The sequence below is a fragment of the Salarias fasciatus genome, chromosome 16 (assembly GCF_902148845.1).
Source record: "Salarias fasciatus chromosome 16, fSalaFa1.1, whole genome shotgun sequence".
Classification (NCBI taxonomy): Eukaryota; Metazoa; Chordata; class Actinopteri; order Blenniiformes; family Blenniidae; genus Salarias; species Salarias fasciatus.
Window position 1 is genome coordinate 30,464,671 of NC_043760.1, and position 19,549 is coordinate 30,484,219.

The 19,549-nt window shown below is 46.6% G+C and overlaps 1 protein-coding gene across 1 annotated transcript; it reads left to right on the forward strand.

Annotated features, from left to right (window-relative positions):
- The first annotated feature begins 3,261 nt into the window (after nucleotides 1–3,261).
- Nucleotides 3,262–16,584, forward strand: col8a1a (collagen, type VIII, alpha 1a). The gene is made up of 4 exons (XM_030111250.1): nucleotides 3,262–3,355; nucleotides 4,418–4,503; nucleotides 14,194–14,518; nucleotides 14,648–16,584. The coding sequence occupies exons 1-4, from the start codon at nucleotides 3,262–3,264 to the stop codon at nucleotides 16,582–16,584; spliced, it is 2,442 nt and encodes an 813-aa protein (XP_029967110.1).
- Nucleotides 16,585–19,549: the final 2,965 nt, after the last annotated feature.

Here is a 19,549-nt window from a genome sequence, read left to right on the forward strand (position 1 = left end):
TTTACTGGTTATGATTCCTGAACTCACTGTGTCTTCCTGTGATCCAGACGTCTTTCTGATCATTCAGATGAGTTGCTATCTTATACAGAAAGACAAACATGAGGAGAAAAGACGAACGTTAAGAGTTTCATAGAAAGCTGCCCGCTGCTGGTTTCCCCTGTGAGCGAGGCCCAAACCGGCGTTCCCGACCCACGCAGCGATAAGTTCTCCACCCCGCAGTGTGTGGAGTGTGTTGGTGTGTTGTTTATGTGCGGGAGATGTTCGGCTGACCTGTCAGGTCGGAGGAGGACGGTCAAGGTTCACGGCTCCGGCCAGTGAGGGTAAAAGGTCAGAACAGTAAAAGTGTAGAAAGAAAGACGCTGACCACTGGCTTGTTGAGAAGCATTGTGAGGACCTGATTTACTCGCTGGCCTCGGTACGAATCCCCCCGACTGACAGCATGAAGCGGTAAATATTAGCTCGGTGTGAAATCAGGCCGATCTGGCCGGAAGGGGACGGACTTTCAGACCACGTCTTCAAGCCTGGAGAGGAAAATGAAGATCCTATACCTGATGAGCGGGGATCTCCTCCTGATTCCGACCGGAACCATCGTGCTTCCGGCAGGGCTGAATTCCTCCGCTCCCTATCCCCGCGGACGAGGTGACATGAACACTCTCCCATGTTTACCCCTGTTTGCACTGCAAATTCCAGGATTGCCTCATGGCGAAGAGGTGCCGAGTGAGGAATGTGGAAGCCTTACAAACCCAGATGCCATAAACCCATCCCGAGATGCCGGAGGACTCCGGGACGTCAGCTTTTCCACTGTTAAGAGCAGATTCTTGACAGCGAGTTACTGCGGCGACGGGTTCGCCGCCGACGCTTTATGACTGTAAAATGCAAACTGGCAGCACGGCAAATATTTAGGAATGCATCTACAGTTGCCATGTTGCACAGAGAGCGAGCTGGTGGCAGTTCAGGTGGTTTGAAACTGATCATAGTTTATTTATAATTAATTTTTCCCACGTTGATCGTCCTGACCGATGGGGATCAAATCGTCCTCTCTAACCTCGAGGCCGCCGCTGTCCCGCCTGTAGTTTAAAGACCCGAGGCCTCAGATAATAGTCTGTGAACGCTGGGGACCAGGAAGGACTGATTGACAGTGACGAATGGCAGACTGGGTGCAGATTGCTCTAAAAGTCCTCAAAACAGCAGCTGACAGCAGCGCATTTCCACCCGGCATCAGGATAGTGCGCCGCCGTTAAAACGGGGTGTTTACAGTATATCACAGCCAAATGAGTGTTTGTGTTCGGGCTCTGAGTCGTGCTCACGGAGGGGAAAAAGCACAAACACCCAGTGTGACTGCGTTCTGGGGCTCTGGACAATCTCATCCATAATATGCATCATAAAGTTTCTCAGGGTGCAGAGGAGGCGAGCCAGCTGCTGGGAACACAAAGCCTTCCTATGCACTGTCTGGAGCACACACACACACACACACACACACACACACACACACACACACACACACACACACACACACACACACACACACACACACACACACACACACACACACACGTCATGGCAAGGAGGCTGTTTTAGTGTGAATTCTTCCTCTTTACAGAACGCGAAGGGTCTGGACCAGGTCTTTATTTTATTCTAACACTATTTCACAATCTGTTTAAATAATTTATTTTGTCTTCTGTATTAAGTTTTTGTTTTAGCATTACATTGATTTTGATCAGGAAAAAAAAAAATCAAGTTTTTTCTCTATACATCAAATCAAACAACAGATGAAAACAAAGTTCATAAAGTTCATTATGAGAGAAACTATTCTAAAAGTAAACATTGAATACATAAATAAACTATAAATTAAATACTCATAAAAAGTATGAACGTCTGTATTTGGTGGATAGTTTCTTCTTTGTAACAAATAAGCTTCATCCCGGTATATTTGATGCCATTGGACATCCTGTTTATTCCCCCTAAATCATCAAATTTATGAAGAATAAAATGATCTGAAACACGTGAAACTCCGCATAATTAGCAAAGTGTTTCTAAATGCATTGTTCAAAAACCTGTTAATGTAATAAAATCTACACTACTATTCAAAGAAAAAAGCTTTCACAGCCCTGTTATTTCAATCTAAACACAACATAAAACACTGTACTTTCATAAAAAAAGATGTGTTTTGTAATTGTCTTTTAAACAAAGAGACGAGGAAAGAAAAGTGGAAATGACATTTATGGTCAGTTGCCTGGATTCATCAGGTGAGTTTATCTGTTAAACTGCATTCATTCAAATCCTTTTCTTTTTCTGGATGTTCTCTAAATCCATTAACGTTGGGCTTCTCTGAATCACTTCATCCCAAACTAAAATCTGAAAGCAGACTTAAAGCAGTCGTTTAGTTGTTGTTGCTTTAATTTTTCTGATGCGACGGTGAAATTAAAAAACGGTCGACCTTGGCAGGACGTCTGCTCTCGGTCCTGTGAGGAGGATCATCCTTCGTTAAGAGACGAAGAGGAAAGAATAACATCCTTGGCTTTAAAGTGATGAGTCCTCAGCCACAGGAAAACACTGAAACACTGTTTTCCTGCGAGCGTCTTTGTCGGTGTGTGACGACACACACTTTTCCAGGCCGGTTCTGACACCTGTGTAGAAAAACTGTCTCTGGAGCAGCGAGACACGTGGCCATGCAGTCTGCAGTGACGGTCTTCTTTCCTCTGCGTGGACGACTCCAGACACAGGCCCTCAGTGTGTCCTCGTCCCTCTGTGTGTGACGCGGAGTGTGTGCATGCTCACACACACACACACTGGTGTAAATGGGTGGCTGCTCTGTTACTCCTCCAGCAGTTCCTCTGTGATTTTGTGGCTCTGGATGATCAGCATTTTTACTGAATTTATTTTTTTAACATGCAGAACAGAAAATCACTTCACTCTGATGGAGAAGTAAAAGTCTGCAGTAACGACTCATTTTGACTGAGTTCATGACGTCTGAACATCTAATGTAGCTCCAAATAGCATAATGCGCTTTTTATGTCTTCTAAGTTTATCTTCTAATTGTTTCCGACCCGCCCACACAAACAAACGTCACATAAATGCACACACACACACACACACACACTGATGCACAGACACACACTTTGAGTTGCGGTGTGAAAGGTACACGATAGCTGGGGGGTAATGACTTGTGTGTGTTTGCCCTCGTGCTTCAGCTCTCTTCCTGTTACATTAATGAAGTCTGAATGGGCCTCATAGCGGCCCCTCGCCATCCAGCCCCTCGCCATGCGGCCCCTCGCCATCCAGCCCCTCGCCATGCGGCCCCTCGCCAAGCGGCCCCTTGCCATGTGGCCCCTCGCCATCCAGCCCGCACCTGAAAGTAGAGCTCGTCGTTTCTTCCTGCGTCAAATTATCAGATCTGTCTTATCAATGAGCACACAGGTGAAATATTCTAATGTTCAGCTTTAATCTACCTTAATTCAAAAGCAGTCGTGGTTGTTCAGGTATCAATAAGTATCGCTCCTGTGAATGCTTGATCCTGATCTCTGGTGTGTTTTTGCCTCCTTGGCTGCTGCACAGGTCTTCTCCCGGTGGCGTGCTGCAGCAGGTGATCTGAAACAACCCGCCCGGCCGGGTCGCCTCTGCTTTTCCTGACTCTCAGTGGCCACTGTATCACCGAAATAACGAGGGAAACATTCCTCCATATCGCTGTCATCCTCTGTGCTGCTCAGCAGGGGGCGTGGCCTCTTGTTAGGCCGCCATAAATTACTCTACAAGTTTTTGGGAGGTTGAAGTCACTCTGTAGGCAACTCACCCAAAGTCTCTCTCTCTCTCTCTCTCTCTCTCTCTCCCTCTCTCTCTCTCCCTCTCTCTCCCTCCCACCCAGTGGGTGACTCCACCCTGCAGTAGATAAAAAGCTGTGTCCACTAGGTGTGTGTGTGTGTTATGAGCCGATATTCTGGGGTTCCCTCTGTGTGTTTGTGTGTTTCTGCCCTTTATTCCGTCACTGAGTCTCACTGCAGTGATTATTTCCTCTTAAACGGCCACTCTCAAAGGTAAGATTGGAATCTACTCCCCTCTATTTCACATATACTTACATCTCTTTTATCATGTTGTTCATTTTAAATATTTAGGTCTTCGATTCCCTGAAAACTTGATGAATGTGATTATTCAACTGCTGCCTGCTTCACACATCTGAAAATTTAACTATAATGCAAGTTGTTTGGAAAACATAATGAAATTATTGGCAGCAACGAAGCATTCGCTGCGAAATGTTGTAGAGGTTTGACAGGATATGGAGGTTTTGCTAACTTTTTGAAGACTAGTTTGTTTTTTTGTAATTCCATTCCTTCATTTCTTAAAGTGTCTTTGCGCTCCTGAGCTGTGTCTGGAGCATCTCTAACCCGACCACACGTCCGTCTGGGAGCGCGCCTGCGCTCAGGGCAAATACCCAGTCTGAAGCCTTGTGTGCAGAAAGCTGGAGCCAAACTGACAGATGTGTGCGATGAGGCCAAGAGCAGCAGTTTGGTGAGAAGAGACTGTCGAGCAAACAGCGGCCGAGGCCCGAAGCTGCTCCGGCTCTCCGGCCCGGACCGCCCTGGGGTCCGCTTCCTGTTAGAACCTCCGGTCCTAACAGAACCAACCCATCGGGATGTGGCTATATTGTAGCTGTATCGCAGCTGATCAGTTTTTCAGCAGCTGTATTGAGGAAAAACACCGATACAGTCTAACTATGCTGGTCATGTGACACCTTGATCCTGACTTCCTAAACTGTGGGCCTTTGGATGTGATGCTCTGGTTTCACATTGTTCTATTTCCCAGTGTTGAAATGACATTCTGAGTTGTTCTTCATCTGTGATAGAAGTTTGAAAAGCGTGTGTGCGGCTGCAGTGAGATCTGTGTGTGGCCCATCAGCTGACCTCCGAGTGTGAAGGGTGCAAAGACAAGATGGGACCCTAAACCCGAGCTGGTGCCGTGCACCAAAAGTAACCTTTCAAATGGAGTGTGTTTGTGTGCACACACAACACTGAGACCCCCTGACCCCCCCCCACGCCCCCCCAAGAGCATTATTCAGCTAACTCCAGGAATGCTCGGGACAAAGGGACAAAGGATCGCTATGAAAACCAAGAATGACGGCTGGCTGAGGGAGAGGGGAGGAGGTAAACACCGCGGGTTTGGTCATTTAGCTGCACAGCTGGTGCAGTGTGTGTGTGTGTGTGTGTGTGTGTGTGTGTGAGCGTGCGCCTGTGGTTTGAGCGCGGGGTTTGTTTGAATGAGAGCGTTTGCAGCGTGGCTTGAGGAGGTGTTAATTTTACAAGGTGTGCTGTGCGATAAAAGCTGCGCTCAGGGAGCCGAGGAGCTGCCAGCGTTTTCCTCGCTCGCCCACAAACCGCCGTGTTTCCCCCAGGCCGAGCGGCGGCGTGCGTCTGAATGCGGTCCGTGGAGTGTGTTCGGTGGGATTTGGGCGCCGCCTCTTCTTTGCAGAACGCAGACTGAGTTTCTGGGGATCGCCCTGCTGCTCTGTTTGTGAAGCGGCTTGAAGAAACGCGCGGTCTTGTCCTCTGACCTCCACCGCAGTCTGCAAGGTCACTGCGCGACCTCCGGTCACTGAACCAGGATGTTTCCGAAGGGCCAAACAGACAAACGGAGGCTTACGGAGCAGGACAGACCTTTCTCTGTGCTCGCCGCGACCCGGGAGGGGAGGGAGGCGAGAGCGCCGGCGTCCAAAGACGCCTCCGATGGGCCGCCGTGCCCGTCTCTGCTGGGAAAGTTTGGAGTGTGACGCCTCGCTTTATCAGTGTGTGCTCGGCTGTCTCATCCATCAGCTGGCATCTGCCACCCTGTGTGTGTTTAGGCGCTTTGCTTTTGTGGGGCCTTTGTGTGTGACTGAGGCTATTCTGAACACAGGTGTGTTTCTAGGGGCAGAGCAATCAATCAGCTGCTCTTCAACCCTCCACCACACACACACACACACACACACACTTTTTTAGTGTCTCATATCATGGAATTTGAACACTCGTACAAATAGATGGCTGTGGTCTTATTATTAATCCTCATGATCTCAACAGCTGAACTCAGTCTGATGTCTGCTGGTTACAACATTTAAAGTTAATCATCCACATTTACTCATTTAAAACAGAGTCAATGATCATTTTAAATGTCTGGTATGTCTTAGTTTGTAATTTTAACATATCCATTATCACATTTACAATGAAATCAGCTCCACAATATGTGTTTTAACAGAATTAATGACAGGTGGACTCATCATTTTTATCTTTTTTATTATCATTTCTCATAAAAGTCATATTGGGAAAAAAACCCTCAGATCGTCTTAGTCTGACTTTTAATTCTTTTTAATCTTCTTCTATATTTCATTAAGTTAGAGTCTGACTGATATAAAGCTGTTCAAAGCCTCCTCTCTGCCTTGCTGCCAGCTGATGGAAGAGCAGAGATGGCCGACGGCTCCACCTGCTGTCCTTCTGTCCCACGCCGCTCCGTCAGGCTGCACAGCTGCTGCAGCTGCAGTCAGATCCTGGACCTCCAGCCGTATTTAAACGGCGTCCAGCGCCTCCCGCCTCAGCAGCGCCGGGCTTGACTCAGCAGAAGTCACAGCGTTCGTCTGACGAGCCATTCACTGGCATTTATGTATTAAAGAAAGCACATCTGGAAGCAGTCAGGGAAGCAGATGCACATCAGGACAGCTACACGACACACACACACACACACACACACACACACACTGAGCAGACTGCTCTGGGTCTGCTTGTTTTCTGAACCGTCTGGGCTGGCAGCACATGCTGAGCTCAATGGTGGATGACGAACCTCGAGCCACTCTGGCAGCAGATGTGGGGAAGTTGTGCGTTCGACCACCTGGGTTTCCCGTCCTGTAGCTGCCGTCCGGGTGACAACTGCATGGATAAAAACGGAATATCAGGGTATACTGTAGGCTTGAAGCCGTGGGAGCGCTCGTTGCCCCTAGATGGGCCTGTGTGTGTGTGTGTGTGTGTGTGTGTCGGCTTCGCTGGAGACACAGATTTATGGTCGTTCTAGTCCAGACTGAAATATCTCCGTAGCTCCCATATGGACCCAGTTTACATGTTTTCATCCAAACACTGATGGTGCTTAGAGGATGGACTCCGTCAGTTTTCTGCAAACTCTTGATTCTATCTTTGGTTCGACCGTGAAGTCAATGCTTTGGTTGTTGTGGGAAAATATCTCAGCAGCTGTTGGACGAACTCCAGTCTAACGAGGATTCCGATCACTCATCGGAAATGTTTCTTTAAGCTCCATGATCTACCTCTGTAAACGTTCACACTTCATTCAACATCCAGAGAACACTGCAGTACTCCGTCTGAAGGTTTTCAAGAGAATTTAAGTAATTTCACACATTTCATGCATTGAAATATTTGAGAAAGCAATTTCTATATCAGTGTCTCACAATGACAGCACGAAAACCGTCGTTAGGATCAGGATTAGTATTATTAGTATTTAAATACATCATATATCTGTTATCTTACTGTATAATTGAATAACTACTCTTGAATGATGACTTTCAGTGTGAATCAGAGTGATTCCAGATCAACAGATTGATCACATGGTCTCCTCTGTCAAAGACAACACGTGATAATAAACATGCCGTCTGTGGTTCTGTGCTCCTTCGTCTGTGATGAGAAGGATTCAGTGCCGCTCTGTGTCAAGGCGTTGGACTGCAACACAGTTTGGAAACTTTGGTAACACTTCACTTGAAGCACCCGGTATAACACATTATAAGTAGCTGTAAACACTCATAAATGATGATTGTTTTTGTATGTCGGGTGAAGAATTTTCCTCTTTGAATTTAAATTTCTTCTATTGTTTATTCTGTTCCGAAAATTTGAAGTTATTCTTTCATATTTTTTTTTTTGTTTATTTATTTTTTATATATCTGTACCAAAACTAGATTTAAAATAACCGCCAGCTCTGAGATCCGGTGCTGAATCAACAGTGTAAGACTTCCTCACAGTCAGAAACCATAAGTTTAACCTGTCTCCAGTCTGTGCTCTCAGTACATCAGTAGATCATTTCTCATTATTATGTTTATCTGATGATTTTAGGTTAAATCGTTGAAGGATAACAGCGGTTTGTGGAAACATTTATCCAGAGGGAAGCCGCAGGAGTTACTTCCATCGAGTCGTTACAAAGGAACGATTTCAGTCTGAGAACGATGTGTTATGGTGTGATGACGTGTGTGTTTCTGCTTTTACCCACCAGTAGAGTGTGTTTTCCTTCCTTAGTGGCCACAGCAAGCCATTGTGAAGGAAGCGTGGCGTGAAAATACCCAACATGTCGCTACTTCCTGTTGAGCAGCCGCCGCAATATGGCGGCTTGTCAGAGTTTCATCACACTGTTTTACAGCAGCGCGTCGGTCCCAGCCGGGCCTCGTTCGGTCCGGACTCCAGCAGATCCTGGAGCAGAATTGGTTCTAAAACATGTGGATACTGCTGGTTATTGCTGGTTTTTGCTGGCGAGTCTGTGGCGAGGCGGAATGACTAGAGGGAGGAAAGCAGGTAGAGACAGAAGGTGTTTCCATCAGCAGCACCGCGCTGTCGCTGCGGGACGCCGAACAGACCGCCGTTGTTCTGCAGGCGCACGGTTCTGTCAGAATATCCCCACCTTTTTAACACACACACACACACACACACACACACACACACACACATTTCAGCACATACTGACACTGAGCTGGGACGCGCCTAAAGGGTTGTAAAACTGTCACACGTGTTTTCTGAAGCGTCTCATGTTTATGTGTTCGGATGAATCGAGTGAGACAGACAAATTACTGTTAAACAAAATTTGGAAATTTGTCTTCAGGATTTCCACATAAAATCAAGACATTAAAAAAAAAAATCACCTCCAGGACCCAAAAAACTCAAAATCCTGGTAGATAAAATAAAAAACCTTCATCTGTGACTCTCACTCTCTCTGATCATTATAATGCCACTTGGAAAAACACAGAGCTTGGTTCTTTTTGCCTCTGATCATCTGAGTTATTCAAATGGAACATTTCCCACTGAGAGGACGAGAAGCTCCTGATGATCGGAAATGTGAAATGGAGCACATGAGAAGTGGATTTCTCAGGTATCTGAACGATACTTTACTATTTTAACTTTGAAATCTGAACACTTTGGTCAAACTGGACGTTTTGTCATTTTAACCTCCGTCAGGATGTTTCAGAGTCACACTGAAAGAATCAAACTCATTGATTTTAACAGTTATCAATATTTAACTCTTGACTTTAGGTTGAATACCACACACACACACGGATGTGCACGTGGAACTTTTTATCTGTTCACAAAGTAAGAACTCAAAATAACTCAGAAGTTGCTACTTTTCACTGAAGCCATGAATTTGAGTATTTTCATCAACTCTGTGAATCGTTTTCACAACTTTTATCTTACAAATTGATGATAGAAATGACTGAGCTCATTTTATGGTTAAATTTTTTCTGGATAAATTTGGAGTTCATGGTAATTTACTAAACCTCTTGAATATTTTAAAAGAGAGACTGATCTTCACTGAGCCTATGAAACAGTTTTCAGAATTTTTTTACTCTCTCAACACTCGTTTTGTTCATTACTTTATAATTGAGGACATCGAGGTCAGAATAAAGTCTGTTTGTCAATTGATTTTGTTGAAATTGTACAAATTCCTCAAATGCAATCATTTTAATTCTTTCTTTTTCCAGAAAGTATTCTGCATATTTTTCACTTTGTGTTTTGTAGAAACCGCTTTTGTAAGAAAACTGTATCCACGTGGAGTGTTCTCTGGTGTTTTGTTTCTCTCTTCTTCTTCACAGTGTCTCTCTGCTTTTATAAAGACACGTCTACTGTAGGTTGAACTCAGTTGTTTTCTGCAACATTTGCAAAAGATGGAATGAATCTATCTGCTGCTGTGATTGTGAAATGTGCTGTTCAGGTGACACTGTAGTATTTCGTGCATATCTCAGTTGATAAAATACAGAATTTTTAAAATCATTTCTCGTTTTTAAAGATTGTCTGCTGTGCAATATATTGAAGAATCCAATCAAATGTCTTTCTGTACATGGAAAGCTGTGAAAGATACAGGATGGTTGCAGGTAGTGGATCCCTGCACTGAAATCTGAAAAAAATATGTTCTGCAAAAATATCTGAGGCTGAATATCTTCGCCAGTCTGTGCAGTGAGCGTCTTTCCGGCGAATCCTGAAAAGTGAGGAAGAGCGACGGCGTCCGGCTCGCAGTCAGATCGTCGCCGACAGTTTGCACCTTTATCACAAAACCACTGAAGGTTTGCAGGTCCTCCAGGAACTGCTGATGGGTTTCTCTAAATAGTTTTACCTCTGGATCAATGCGCCTCTTTCTTCTGGCCTCTGGCTGCATCCTCGCCTCGCCTCGGAGGGGTCTTCTGGGGATGTGGGGGGTTTTCTTCAGGAACTGTCAGTAAAATATTGATTAAAGTGAAAAAATTTGAAAATGCAATAACAACAAAGTGTCATAATAGATGAAGCTGTAGAGCAGGGGTGGCGGACTCCAGTCCTCCAGAGCCGCAGCCCTGCATGTTTTCCATGTCTCCCTGCTTCAACACAGCTGATTGTAATGATGCTCGTTATCAGCCTTTCTGCTGGACTTGGCCATGATTCTTCATGGGATTCAGGTGTGTTGAAGCAGGGAGACATGGAAAACATGCAGGGCTGTGGCTCTCGAGGACTGGAGTTCACCACCGCTGCTGTAGAGTAACAGGTCCCACAGTTACAGACTATGATAAAAGAATAATCTCATTTTGAAGTAGAAATCCTCTAACTAGCGTCTATTTAAGGCTTTAGATCGTACAATTGTGGAATTTAATCTTAATTAAAAACACTAAAATCTACTGCCTGGGATGAGTTTCGGGGCTTGAAACAGGAGAAATGTTAATCTGACGATGATCATGTGGTGTTTAGACATTTGGAGTTTGGATTTTATTCATGATTTTGAAGTGAGAAACAGAACCAGCTGCTCAGCAATGATCACTGACAACACAGCAAACAAGAGACTGAAGCATTATATGAAACGAGCGAGCCTCAGGCGCACACAGGGTGTGTGTGTGTGTGTGTGTGTGTGTGTGTGTGTGTGCTGGTTCTGGAGAGTGAGGCCCGTCAGCAGCATTCCTCCGGACTCGTTGGCACGTCTGGCCTCCGTCGCGGTGGAAACCCGGCGCTCGTCCTTCAAAGGCCGGCTCTGATTGGGGGAGACAGTGGCACCGCCATGTCAAAATCAGCAGGCGGCCGAGAAAAGGCCAAAGGGCGGGAAGCGTCCGGGGACCCGGTGACGGAGCGGCCGCCCAGGATGCGGTTCAGGATGTGAATTAGAAAAGCTGCACATCCGTCTGTCGCTCTCACGAAGCTGTCTGGACTTGAACTCTGCACGGGGAATTTAGGAAACATGTGTTGTCGCCGCTCTTAACTGGAGGGTGACTTCTCTCTGAAGGAAAGGTGTTTAATGAAAATTATCTGTGAGAGAAAAAACTTCAAGATATGTAAAATTCAGGACAGCTCTTTTCTTTTTCTGTGGGCTGATCTTGAAAGTCTTTAAAGAGCACAGTTATGTACTTTGGAAACATTTCAGAGTCTGTGTTTTTTTCACGTTTAATACATTATTGGACAACAATATGAGACGATACAGCCCAAAGTGTGATCGATAAGGATTTTTAATTAATTTGAAGTCAGCATACAACACCCTGACGAGAGGAACAGACAGGAAGAGTGAAAGGCATCATACTGACAAAAAAAATATTTAAAAACAAAAATTCCCACAGTATTTCTGTTAAAGCAGTATCATTAATGCCATTAAGCACCAGTCCGACGATATCTTTTATAACGACGGGTTAACGACGCCATTAATCATTGATCAGTCTTAACCACTATTTTGACCTTTGCAGGCCCCCTTATTCTCATATATCTGCTTCCTCTCTTCCACTGAAGGCTGAAATTCTCACTGATAGAATATATAAAGAAAAACAAGTTTCTCCAAGACCAAAACCTTTCAATGACCAGAGAGGTTTTACTGGGGGTTTAAAACGGACACTTTGTAGTGAAATATTAGATATGTGGTCACAGCATCACTGAACACTGAGTGAGTTTGCTCTGAAATGTCCTCACTGAATCTCACAGTGTTGACTGAAACGAATGGGTCTGGTTCGAACGGGTCCCTCTAGTCTGTGTTAAACTGCTTGAATCTGGAACCTTCTGCGTCGTCGCCTTGCTGTTTTGTGTCATTGGCGATGTTATTATTCAGCGTGCTGGGTTTTCTCTTTGTGTCCTTCAGTTGAAGTCATGCCGGAATGGTAAGAATGCTCATTATTGCCGTAGAGCGGGGCGAGCACATCGGTGTGTTGGCTCCAAGGTGGCAGAAATACCTCACACACCGGTAAAAAAGAAGGAGAAACCTTGACTGTTCACGCAAACGTTTGCTTTGTGCTGTCGCTCTGCTCGTTCAGTCAGACTGCAGTGAGACACTCAGGCAGTGTCATGGAGTTTCAGTCATTCTATCAGTTTGTCCCATCAGGATATTTGTATTCAGGAGTAATGGTGAATTATTAAGTTTTGTGCTGGATGCTGAAGCTGTCTGGACATGTGATGAGTGGAGAGGGAGGATGGAGTGAAGAGCAGCTTGCAGATGGGTGGTGGAGGATCTGCAGAGGAAACAGAGGACAGGCTGATCTGAAGGGAAGTGACTGGCTGTGGTGACCGCTGAGTGGAGCAGCCAGGAAAAGAAACACAAGAAAACATCTCAGAACTTACCTAAAGCCACAACCCATGTTTTTGTTAGAATTAAAGTGTGATTATTTCTGGTTAACTCAATTCATCTTTGCCCAGAGGGGATTCATATGATTTGTGAATTCTCATCCAGAAGGCTGTCATGTGATTTTACTGTGGCTCCCTCCTGTGGAGAACTTCTGAAAATGATTCTACAGGGACACAGCAAAGAGGCATGAGTGGCAGTGACAAGTTTCTACGAGTCCTCAGTCAAAGTTAATGTTATCACCAATAAATTCTACTAAACCGGTATTGAAAAGCAACACATGCACAGTTTTAACAGTACAGACTGCAAACAATTGTCTAAAATATATTTGTATTATTTAAATAGACATGCAGATATTAGAAACAACCATTAGTTGATCCGATTAAAATCAAACATTAATGAGCAACATTAAAAAAAAGAAAGAAAAACAGCCTGACCCTGAATGCTGCAGTGCAACAGACTGCTTCCGCTAAATATGAAACAAGATCAGGTTTTAACAGTTTGACATATTTTAGCCGCTGCTTGGCGTATTGTTGAGTTTCACTATTTGTCCAGCAGGGGGAGGCAGTGCAGCCCCCACCTGCCTCCATTGAAAGACACCCAGAATAAGGTATCTTAAAGGAATACTCCGAAGATTTTGGACCCACGCCCTATCCCTATCATTGACAAAGTGAGACAAGCTCATCAATACCTTTTTTTGGGTGTGTGCGTCCAGTGACTGGATCCCAGCTGTTAGCATCGTAGTTAGCTTAGCTCAATTGGTGGAAGTCAATAGGACTCAGAGCCGGACTGACGAAAGTGGACAAAATATTCCTTCCAGTGGTCCACGGGACAGCGTATTAGCTCTTGAAGTAAATCCGAATGGTTCTAAAATATTTTAAAAGACGTGTTTTCTTTTCAATCCATTTAAATAACGTTTTGATACACACAGATCTGCACAAGCATAGTGCTCCGCGGAAGGATATACTGGCGCACAGCGACTGAGTCTATAGCTTCTACTGCTGTGCTCCGGTATATCCTTCCGCGGAGCACTGCACATGCGCAGGTCTGTGTGTATCAAAACGTTATTTTAACGGATTGAAAAGAAAACATCTTTTAAAATGTTTTATAACCATTTGGATTTACTTCACGTGCTAATACGCCGTCCCCTGGACCACTGGAAGGAGGATTTTGTCCACTTTTGTCAGTCCGGCTCTGACTCCTATTCACCTCCAGCAATTGAGCTAAGCTAACTACGATGCTAACAGCTGGGATGCAGCCACTGGACGCGCAGACACAAAAAAGGTATTTATGAGTTTGTCTCAGTGATAGGGAAAGGGCGTGGGTCCAAAATCTTCGGAGTATTCCTTTAACACGATGTCAAACACGTGAAGCCAGCTCCAGCCTTCCTCCATGTCGTGTCTTGTGTTTCCGTCCATGCAGGCGCTGGCCATGCCGCCCCTCCCCGCCCCCCTCCTCCTGCTGCTGCCGGTCCAGCTCGCCGTCCTCTCGTGCGTCAGCGGCGGGGCGTACTACGGCCACAAGCAGCACCCTCAGCCGTACCAGCCCAGGCAGCACCTGCAGCACATGAGCCTGGGGAAGGAGGGCTTCCCCCAGCAGCAGTACCTCGGCAAGGAGGCGCCCTACATGCAGTACCCCCACTACAGGAAGGAGCTGCCCCAGCTACCCCAGCTGCCCCAGCTGCCCATGCACAAGGGCAAGGACTCTGCTCGAAAAGGAGGCGGCTACAGCGGCGGGCAGGACAAAGGTGAGGCAGTTCATGAGTCCACAAAACAAGACGGGCAAAGACACGTCATCTGAACCTGACAGGAAGTCCGATGGTGTCGTCTCGGTTCCAGGCCGTTTGCTGAAATCGTTTCTTCGCCGTTCCTTCCAGGTCAGACGATCCCCAGCGGTGCTGAAGGGATCCCCCAGGGCGAGCCGGGTCCGGCTGGGCCGCCCGGACCCGAGGGCCCTCAGGGACCTCCTGGACCTCCAGGGAACGGCCAGCCAGGACCGGCAGGGCGACCTGGACCTCCCGGGCCGCCTGGAGTGCCTGGGGTGGGGAAACCAGGCTTGCCCGGACTGCCGGGAAAACCGGGGGCCAACGGAGACGCCGGACCACAAGGAGAAATGGGGACCAGGGGAGAGGATGGGCCGGCGGGACAGCCGGGACCACAAGGTCCGCCGGGACCGCCGGGACTTCCGGGAATCGGCAAACCGGGGGTCCAGGGGCTACCAGGCCAGCCAGGACCCAAAGGAGAGCCCGGCCATAAAGGTCTCCCCGGACTGCCGGGACTGCCGGGACCCAAAGGAGACAAGGGTCTGGGTCTACCTGGACCGCCGGGTCACAAAGGCCTCCCAGGCCCCCCGGGACCTGCGGGGCCCAGAGGACTGCCTGGGTTTGGAAAACCCGGGTTGAACGGAGCCCCGGGTCCACAGGGACCGCCAGGGGACAAAGGATATCCTGGGGAGCCAGGACCAGGGGGGCCACCTGGTGAAGGAGGACCGCCGGGCCCCCCGGGGCTCCCCGGTCAGGGGAAACCGGGTCAGAATGGCTTACCGGGACAGCCAGGGATGCCTGGTGGAAAAGGTCATCCGGGACCCCCAGGCTTGCCTGGAAAACCAGGGCTGCCTGGGTTTGGGAAGCCTGGACTCCCGGGACCAAAAGGTGACAAAGGTATGGGAGGACCACCTGGATCTCCTGGACCAAAAGGAGATAAAGGCCATGGAGGACTACCTGGTATGACAGGACCCCCAGGCCCAAATGGTCCACCGGGTCCACCAGGCCCTGTGGGACCCTCTGGAGGTACAGGTGCACCTGGTCCCAAGGGGGATTGTGGAGATGGAGGACCGAAAGGGCTCGATGGACCCAAAGGTTCTCCTGGTCCTCAAGGAGCACCAGGAAAAGATGGGCTGCCAGGGGGCCGCGGTGAGCCAGGACCAAGAGGTCCACCAGGACCGGGCGGTGCCAAGGGAGACGACGGCCATAAAGGTCTGCCTGGAACCCCTGGTCCTCCGGGACTTCCTGGTCCAAAAGGACAAGGCGGATCACCAGGGGAAGCAGGACCCCAAGGTCCCAAAGGCATCCCAGGCATGGATGGAGCAGCAGGGCCAACTGGACCTCCGGGTTCTCCTGGACCAAAAGGAGATAAAGGTCCACCTGGTCTACCAGGGATTGCAGCTGAGGGGAACCCGGGCCCGGCCGGTCCAACCGGACCCCCAGGAAGAGACGGCCCACTAGGACCCCCTGGACAGCCCGGTGTGCCCGGTCCTCCCGGGCCGCCCGGCCCCCCGGGACCCTCTGGCTTCTCTCCTGACATGGCGGGGGTGCTGTCTGAGATGGGCCCGGGCCTGGACGGCGTCAAGGCCGGAAGCTACGCCAAGAAGGGCAAGTACGGCGGCAACGGGGCAGAAGTCATGGGCCCGAGCGGCCTGGAGATGCCGGCGTTCACCGCCGTGGCGACGACCGCATTCCCGCCGGTCGGCGCGCCGGTCGTCTTCGACAAGCTCTTGTACAACGGCCGGCAGAACTACAACCCGGAGACCGGGGTCTTCACCTGCGACATGCCCGGCATCTATTACTTCGCCTACCACGTTCACTGCAAGGGGGCCAACGTGTGGGTGGCGCTGATGAGGAACAGTGAGCCGGTGATGTACACGTACGACGAGTACAAGAAGGGTTTCCTGGACCAGGCGTCAGGGAGCGCCGTGCTGCCGCTGCAGCCCGGCGACACGGTCTACCTCCAGCTGCCCTCAGACCAGGCCTCGGGACTCTATGCTGGGCAGTACGTGCATTCCTCGTTTTCAGGGTACTTGTTATATCCGATGTAAAACCACAAACTGCACGCACACACACACACACACACACACACACACACACACACACACACACACACAAGGCAATTTCAAGAACAAAGCAGGGGCTCGTTTTGATGTAGCTTCAGCTTTGGTCGTGAATTTCAATAGACTGAACAGTCTTACCTTTTTTCACATGATCTTTATTTATACAGGTAATCTCATTTAAATACAGGTTCTCATTAAGCCGCGTTCACACCGAACGCGATTTTGCGTCAAAAATCGCGTCAACGCGAGAAGTTGAACGCACGTCAATTTTGAGGTTCTTACGCTGAACGCGTTTTGAAGCGCCTCGTTTTGACGCGATGCATCTGTGGTGGGAAGGCGGGACTTCCGGCCTTTTTACTGTGTTAGCTTAGCATCATGGCTAACCCTGTTGAGCGAGTGGCTTGACTTTATTTGCTTAATAAAGCCAGAAAACAACGCCGTCGGCGGACAGTACGCCGTGCCTGGGTGCACGATATTATCCACAGACGGTCAGAGTTTGGTGAGTTTCACTATTTGCTCCAGGAGCTGCGCCAGGATGAGTGTCGCTTTCACCGGTCCCCGCTCCCTGGCCTACATCACCATAGACATGCTCTCTGATTGGTTTGCCGCAAAATCGAGACGCATCAAAAGTTCAGATTTCCCAACTTCAGCGTCGGACGCAAAAATGCCCCGACGCGCCGCGAAAACGCGTCTGACGCGTTGCGTCTCGTTGCCGGGGGAACGTGCCTTCCTATTTGTTTTCAATTGTATTTGGACGCAAAATCGCGGAAAGCATTTTGCGGTGTGAACGTAGCTTTACAGAGAGTCCTGTTGGTAAAGTCAATAAACTGTTGAGTTTGTCAACAGAACTGAGAAGATAAGGTGAACTACTTCAACAAAAATATGACGTGTGAGAGTCTGTGCAACATCTCGTAGACAGTAAAGACTTTTAATCATTTTGAGATAAAATAGAAAACATTTGGTAAAATAAATAAAAAAAAAAACAGAAAAATATTTTTTAAAAAATCATCATAGGAAGACCTGAAAATGTCTTTCTGTCAGAAATCGTAGAGACCTAAAGAGTGCAATTTATGATTAGGTACAAATGCACAGAGGCACCATGCTAAATGCTCACAGCACTGTGAGCGCAAAATGAAATTCCTGCCTCATTCAAAAAATGTGTAACTACCCCAAAAAATAGAAAAAACAAGAATATGAAGACAACAACTGCTTACTTTGTGGCAGGAAATGCGTATGTTTTGCATGTACATGTATTTAGAAGCACAGTTTTTGTCAGTAAGGATATTAAATTACCTCTCGAGGATGACAGTGACGATCAGTGTTTTTTTTTAAAGAACTTAGCAAATTTTTTACTTATATTTTTGAAGATAAACAAATTTCTACCTGATTAGCCTGCAATTTAATTAATTTGGGGGAATTAAATCCAATTACCTCAGTGAATATAGATATTTGCAAAATGCTGTATACGAGCTAAAGGCACAGTGTTTCAGAAACCCAAGAAGCAGTCACCAGTAAAACTGTCTGACTAAACAATCAAAAGCCTGCATTAAACTATGTTGTCCACCAGCTTGAGACTCATTGAACAAGAATGTAATAATGATTGGATGTATTAATGTCTGCAAAAGGGCTGGCGGATGTAGAATTGTAAACAATACTTTTTATGCAAAAGATGCGTTCGTCAAATTCACATGATGTTGCTCTGAAAATATGGAAAACCACTCCAAACCGACACATTATCCATGGCTTTATCCAGCATGATGTACGAAGCACCAGTCCTCCGTCAGTACACAAACAACAGAGAAAGAAAAAACTCAAACGTCCGCATTGACAAGCATTATTTCACGTCACGTAAACATTAGCTATTAATGAATTTTCTGTTAATCCCTCCTTTTTTTTCTATTTTTACAATTTTATTTTAAAAAATTCAGTGAATTTATGAGCTGTCTGGTAAGATTTTAACATGAAGCACACTGTTCCATGGAATAACTCATGTCAGGAAACCGTTTGAAATGATGCATTCTGAAGTAGAACTGTTGAATTATGGACGCCGTGTTTGGTCTTAAAGTGAGACGACTAAACCAGGATCCACCACAACCTCGTTGTTCTTTTTCTGGACGCTGTTTTACAGTCACTGGACTTGAAGCAGGTGTTGAATGCTGCAGCGGCTGCTTCCCTTCAACCACACATCGACGCGTTATTGTCAGTAATTTATTCCTTTTACTGCTGATCTCCAACGTGATGACGAGGAAAATAAAGTCAGATCAACATGGTGCTAATATTGTCATTGTAACCAAATAATCTGTGTATTAATGTTTCAAATGTGTTATTGTTTGCGTTGTTTTTTTCTAAATAAAAATTGTTTTAAAAGATGTCTGTGATGTAACATTCCCCTTCACAGGAACACGTAACTTGGCGTTAACATGTCCAACGTCTTGTGGGAAGTCATAATTTAGACAAATTGATCTATTGTTATTCATGTTTTGCTTGAAAAGATAAAAATCACAGGTTCAAGATCCAGTTAAGATATTTGACATACAGTACGAATGTCTGAGATATGATAACAGCTGTGTGTTTGCCCTCCTCCACTCATGAAAGTGATTCATGTGTTTACCATGGAGTTCATTCAGACACCAATTTGCATCTTTGATTTAATTGGATAAGCAGTACTCTGCACTGGTATCCAGAAAATTTACATTTACTCACATAAATAGCATCTTTGTGCATTTTTTTTTTTGTCTTTTATCAGGTTTGTGGATCAAACACACACTTACAAAAGGACACATAAAAATACCTGCCAAAGACAAGAGATAGTCAAATTCATAATCCACCAAATAAGTGCTTTGCTAAATTATTTAAAAATTATAGAAATACTGCAAAACTTGGTGAAATAATATTGCAAATTTTGATTTGGTAGTGCATTTTCATGCATGTTAACTATCTAGAAGTGTTGCAC

Excerpts from the sequence above, each read along its gene's own strand:
- col8a1a (XM_030111250.1), top strand. The coding sequence starts at position 3,262 with ATGCGGCCCCTCGCCATCCAGCCCCTCGCCATGCGGCCCCTCGCCAAG. Across the intron at positions 4,504-14,193 it reads AGGCCAAGAGCAGCAGTTTG|GCGCTGGCCATGCCGCCCCT; the intron begins GTGAGAAGAGAC and ends CCGTCCATGCAG. Across the intron at positions 14,519-14,647 it reads CAGCGGCGGGCAGGACAAAG|GTCAGACGATCCCCAGCGGT; the intron begins GTGAGGCAGTTC and ends CGTTCCTTCCAG.